Source organism: Schistocerca gregaria, chromosome 1 (genome assembly GCF_023897955.1).
Source record: "Schistocerca gregaria isolate iqSchGreg1 chromosome 1, iqSchGreg1.2, whole genome shotgun sequence".
Classification (NCBI taxonomy): Eukaryota; Metazoa; Arthropoda; class Insecta; order Orthoptera; family Acrididae; genus Schistocerca; species Schistocerca gregaria.
In genome coordinates this window covers 948,365,730-948,372,349 of record NC_064920.1, presented here as the reverse complement: position 1 = coordinate 948,372,349, position 6,620 = coordinate 948,365,730, and the positions used below count along the sequence as shown (strand labels likewise).

The window sequence follows — 6,620 nt, the reverse complement described above, 5'->3', positions numbered from 1 at the left end:
TGTCATGAACTGTAGCCTGTTCTGAAAGTTAAAGAGTCTGCATTTTTGTGGATATTGTGCTCTGATGACACACTGTCCAATCCATCTGTGCTTTTTCAGAAATTAATAAATTCCTTATTGGATTTTTTTATTTTTAAACAGTAATTACTGCAAGCAAGCTGGTCCTTTGTCTGCAATGCCACATGACATGTGCAGATTTCATACGTAACTCCTACATTATTGTTTGTTAGGAACATGATGTACAAACATAAGCAGTTACGTATGGAAATGGAAGGGAGTGTTATGCAACTGTACAACTGAAAGCTCACTGGATGACATGAGAGACACTTATTTACATTCCTACTGCTTAAGGAAGAAAGGAACAAGGGTATTCTGCTAAGATTAATACTAATTAAAATTTTAATGAAGTTCATTCACAAAAGAATAAAAGATGTTTATTTTTCTCCTGAAATTAACAAAAACTGTAATCAGTCATTTCTGCGTGGTCTATATTTTTGTCTTATACAATCATTGAGACCCTCACGGTTGCGAGCAAGCTCAATTGCTAAAAACTGTATCCGGGGTGCAAGGATACTGTTTTGTTCATTGTACTCTCCTGTGTGATCAAGTCGTAAGAGTGTCCCAAAACTGTAGTCTTCCACAACATTCTTGAACCGCTCACAAAAAGGACGCCATTTCTGTTAGACAGATAAATCAATGTTAGCTGCACAAAAATCATACTGTTTAGTAGTAGTAGTAGTAGTAGTAGTAGTAGGAGGAGGAGGAGGAGGAGGAGCATCATAACTATCAATTTTGTATGACTGTTGGCTTTTGAGCAAATGCATCTGAATTTCTTAACTGTGATAGTTTTTGTACAAGTTTGTGCATATCTTTGTGCACTTCTGGAACCAATTAGTGCAACTCTTTCCCACCATGTATTGTACAATATGTACAACATGATCCAAGATTGTCAAAATTGTAACTACAAGTATAGTGTAATTTGACAACACAACTAAATTAGTCTTCATAACTAAATTAATGTTCATTTAACATAAAAATTAGTATTGTAAATAAAATAGAAAGAAACTTCCACATGGGAAAAATATATTAAAAACAAAGATTCCAAGACTTACCAAGCGGGAAAGCGCCGGTAGACAGGCACAATAAAATAACACACAAATACACACACAAAATTTCTAGCTTTCGCAACCAACGGTTGATTCTTCAGGAAAGAGGGAAGGAGAGGGAAAGACGAAAGGATGTGGGTTTTAAGGGAGAGGGTAAGGAGTCATTCCAATCCCGGAAGCGGAAAGACTTACCTTAGGGGGAAAAAAGGATAGGTATATACTCGCGCACACACACATATCCATCCATACATATACAGACACAAGCAGACATCTTTAAAGGCCTTTAAATATGTCTGCTTGTGTCTGTATATGTATGAATGTGTGTGTGTGCGCGCGCGTGTGTGTGTGTGTGTGTGTGTGTGTGTGTGTGTGTGTGTGTGTGTGTGTGTGTGTGTGTGTGTGTGAGAGAGAGAGAGAGAGAGAGAGAGTATATACCTATCCTTTTTCCCCCTAAGGTAAGTCTTTCCGCTCCCGGGATTGGAATGACTCCTTACCCTCTCCCTTAAAACCCACATCCTTTCGTCTTTCCCTCTCCTTCCCTCTTTCCTGAAGAAGCAACCGTTGGTTGCGAAAGCTAGAAATTTGTGTGTGTGTGTGTGTGTGTGTGTGTGTGTGTGTGTGTGTGTTATTTTATTGTGCCTGTCTACTGGTGCTTTCCCGCTTGGTAAGTCTTGGAATCTTTGTTTTTAATATAAAAATTAGTATTCTTCATAAAGCTATTATTTTCCATATTTTCAATTTTATATGAAATTGTAATTACATTTGGAACTTTTGTTATTACTATTTTTGTAATTTATTCTGAAAATGTATAAAAAAAAGTATCACTCATACGTGTAATCCTTTGGAAGTAAACTTGATATTCTGTAAGAGTGCTGTACTGCAAGTGTTTGTATACCTTTGTCCCCCTTGGAGTTGTTCAATGCATGTGTTAAGGAGAAGTCATATCTGTTCTGTATTGTACAGGGAGTGATGTTGTATTTTGACAGACTGGTCTGAATATTGAGACTGAACTTTTAACAAGACCTCAAAAGAATAAAAATTGTTTGTTGAAGTTAAAATACCTACAAACACTCATTTCAAAGTACATATTTTTAAACTAAAACTTTACCTCCAGCACACACAGAATTTATATCACTGGACACTTACAGTAAAGACAACGTCGAAATAAAATGGATGGAAACAGTAAGTTAACTAAAAAAAACATCATCATCTTATTATTTTTTTAAGTCATTTTAAATTCAACCTGTGTCCAAACTCTGTTGCCAGTAAGGTATTAATTACGCAAGCATGTACGCAAAGTTTGTAATAATGGAATCATGTATTGTAGTTTTGAGTGTATGGGTTTGAACTATATTTACACTCATTTTATGGAAAGGAAAAATATGAAATATTTTGATGTATTTATGAGAGTAAATCAAATAGAAATGTGAAGCAGATATACAACTAACAATACTACGGAACTGGCACATAAATTTTAAAAGTCCCCATTGTCAAACTTTGGCTCACCACCAAACACACAGTCCCAACGAAATTTTTTGCTGTAGGTTACACGTGGTCTCTGTTCTCATTCCACCTTTTTAACATAGTAATCTATATTACTAAATGACTCAAACAGTTACCCAGTCACTAGGTCCCAGCTGCAGGTTGCCTATCAAAGGGTTCCACGGCCAATAAAAATTTGATTTTTGGCATTCCACAAAACTGTTTACCAAATCTAAAAATTTAAAATGCTATCATAATCTACTAATTAAGAGGTATAATCTTCCATTAAATGTTTGACACAATAACTCAAATATTAAAGACAGAAACTGTATATATGTCTTGAGGCAGCATAAATCCCAGTACACGGATTATACACACCATATTCACCAAGTATTTGAGGAGAGCACTTAGTGATTCCCAACAACCTCCACACACAATTTCAAACCTTTCTGAAACCTTTGCTATCTTCCACCAAATAATGAAAGGAAATATTTCACAGATCAACTCATCTGTACAGTAATCAGAGAGTTGAAATTGTTTTGAACATAGGAGTTTGATTTTTTAAATAATTCAATGGGGGGTGGGGGTGTTACTGGCTAGACAATATTTCTGGACCAAAGTAAATTTTTTTCAGCTTCAACAAAGACCAGTTTTAGGGCCAGTTTTATAAGGGTATACTGTGAGGTTCACATGGTGTATAACATCAAGGATTGATACAGCCATGCATTAGCCAAAAATGTATACAAATATATCAGCAGCAATTTGGAAACCAGGGCTAGTCAATACCCCAGGTTTAGTTTCACAAATAACTAGGGACATAAACTTTCAGATATCAGATTTGCTGCAGCCAGCAAATTCTGCAGTCAAGGGGCATAGATGTTCTGAGATTGAGTGGAAATTGTATCGGTCGTAACTCCATTTACATTAAGGAAAGTACAGGAGAAGTTTATGAAAGCTAATATGAATACTTTCTTTCTGATGAAAATAGATACCCCATTCTGCTTCTGAACTCTATGTTGTTAAGCATCAACTGAATTAGTGGTAGATGTTAATACTGGAGCACAACAACACTAGAAATTATTATATGAATGCATGCTGTCTGTTCTTTGAATATATCCAAAAGAACAGACACCATGTATTCATATAATCGATTCATCTTGGCGGACAATGAATCCACAGCCTTCAGTGAGGATGCACTTCTATATTTAGCCATGGAGGACATGGCCAGGGACTGCAGATAGTTGCTGTTAGGAGGAATGTGAGTCAGCTGGGGCGTGTGCCAAGACAATCCGCACATTTGTGATAAGCGCTGTGTCTGGCTTTCACAAATGTTAACACAACTGCCTAGTAAGTCCCAGCCCAGGATGCTTTTTCACTTGTCGCCACTGATTCCACAGAAAGTTCCTTCCATTTCCATTTCTTTTTTCCCCTTCACCTTCAGTTTGCATAATTAGACAATAAACTACATAAAAGAAGCAGTAAGTCATTATTAATGCTGCAGTTACAGTGTCCCATGAGATAAGATGTTAAAAATTTGACAACATATTACCTCACAAAGCCGATTTAGAAAGTAAGTACCGTTTAAATGTATCTCCCGCAAATCTGACTGCATGATGGTCAATCATCCGCAGTTACACCATTCAACTCGAGAACAAAGTAGCTTAGCTTCTTTTTCCATTTTGTCAAGATCTGAATCCATTATTTGTTAATAACCACATTTAAGAAAATTGATTGGCCCACCAGCTGTGAATTAAGGGCCATAATCAAGTTCGTGAATTCTACAAATGTTCAACCTCATGAAATTTATTGTCAGATAAGTGAAAATTAACATAGAGAAAATGATTAGTGAAAATATGTTGCAGAAGTGAGTTAGAATGTTTAAGGAAGGACAGTAAATTTTCCACGATGACAAGCACAATGGATGGCTGTTGATCACAGAAGAAATAGTGCCTTGCATCAACGAACAACTACTTCCATTAGAGAAGTAAAGATTTCTTATTAGTCAATCCATTTTCAAAATATCTCATGATTTTTATTACAAGAAACTGTGACTGAACATTTGCACTACAAAAAACTGTGTGCATGATGGTACCAAAATTACAGACATTCAAAAATGGAAACATATGGGAGCAGCCTTGGATTTATTGCAGCATTATGTGACAGAACAGAATTATTTTTTGAAATGGACTGTCACAGACAACATGATATTGATTCAGAATGAGATTTTCACTCTGCAGTGGAGTGTACGCTGATATGAAACTTCCTGGCAGATTAAAACTGTGTGCCCGACCGAGACACGAACTCGGGACCTTTGCCTTTCACGAGCAAGTGCTCTACCATCTGAGCTACCGAAGCACGACTCACGCCCGGTACTCACAGCTTTACTTCTGACTGTATCTCGTCTCCTACCTTCCAAACTTTACAGAAGCTCTCCTGCGAAACTTGCAGAACTAGCAGTCCTGAAAGAAAGGATATTGCGGCAACATGGCTTAGCCACAGCCTGGGGGATGTTTCCAGAATGAGATTTTCACTCTGCAGCGGAGTGTGCGCTGATATGAGTCGTGCTTCGGTAGAGTCTTGGACTCTTTGTTTTTAATATATTCTTCCCATGTGGAAGTTTGTTTCAAATAAAATAGAAAGAAACTTCCACATGGGAAAAATATATTAAAAACAAAGATTCCGAGACTTACCAAGTGGGAAAGCGCCGGTAGACAGGCACAATAAAATAAAATAACACACACACACACACACACACACACACACACACACACACACACACACACACACACTCTCGAAATTCTGTGTGTGTTTTATTCATTGTGCCTATCTACCGGCGCTACCCACGAGGAACAATATTTAAGTGGCAGGTCCAGGGAACCTATTCTGCATTTCTTGGCCAGTCTGCTGATCTATTCAGTAGGTAAGCACACCTAGAGGCCTGGTTATCAAAAGAGAGCCCCCATGTTATTCTGTAAGCATTTTGGAAGTGATGCAGTCCTTTTTTCCCCTTAAGGTAAGTCTTTCCGCTCCCGGGTTTGGAATGACTCCTTACCCTCTCCCTTAAACACATCCTTTCGTCTTTCCCTCTCTCTCCTTCCCTCTTTCCTGAAGAAGCAACTGTTGGATGCGAAAGCTTGAATTTTGTGTCTATGTTTCTGTTTACCCTCTCCCTTAAGACCCACATCCTTTCGTCTTTCCCTCTGCTTCCCTCTTTCCTGAAGAAGCAACCGTTGGTTGCGAAAGCTAGAAATTTTGTGTGTGTGTTTGTGTGTTATTTTATTGTGTCTGTCTACCGGCACTTTCCCACTTGGTAAAGTCTTGGAATCTTTGTTTTTAATATATTTTTCCAAGATTCCAAGACTTACCAAGCGGGAAAGCGCCGGTAGATAAGCACAATAAATAAAACACACAAACACACACACAGAATTTCTAGCTTTCGCAACTGAAGGTTGCTTCTTCAGGAAAGAGGGAAGGAGAGGGAAAGACGAAAGGATGTGGGTTTTAAGGGAGAGGGTAAGGAGTTATTCCAATCCCGGGAGTGGAAAGACTTACCTTAGGGGGGAAAAAAGGACAGGTGTACATTTGCACACACACACATATCCATCCGCACATACACAGACACAAGCAGACATTTGTAAAGGCAAAGAGTTCGGGCAGAGATGTCAGTCGAGGCGGAAGTACAGAGGCAAAGAAGTTGTTGAAAGACAGGTGACGTATGAGCGGCGGCAACTTGAAATTAGCGGAGGTTGAGGCCTGGCGGATATCTAGAAGAGAGGATATACTGAAGGGCGAGTTCTCATCTCCGGAGCTCGGATTCGTTGGTGTTGGTGGGAAGTATCCAGATAACCTGGACGGTGTAACACTGTGCCAAGATGTGCTGGCCGTGCACCAAGGCATGTTTAGCCACAGGGTGATCATCATTACCAACAAACACTGTCTGTCTGTGTCCATTCATGCGAATGGACAGTTTGTTGCTGGTCATTCCCACATAGAAAGTGTCACAGTGTAGGCAGGTCAGTTGGTAAATCACGT

The 6,620-nt window shown here is 38.7% G+C and overlaps 1 protein-coding gene across 1 annotated transcript in view; it reads right to left on the bottom strand.

Annotated features, from left to right (window-relative positions):
• Positions 1 to 408: 408 nt before the first annotated feature.
• LOC126276028 (protein PBDC1) overlaps positions 409 to 6,620 on the bottom strand; it is a 56,354-nt gene continuing 50,142 nt past the window's right edge. The window contains exon 5 of the mRNA XM_049977245.1: positions 409 to 677. Coding sequence (XP_049833202.1) covers positions 468 to 677 — 210 coding nt within the window. The 3' untranslated portion in view covers positions 409 to 467. The remainder of the gene's footprint in view (positions 678 to 6,620) is intronic.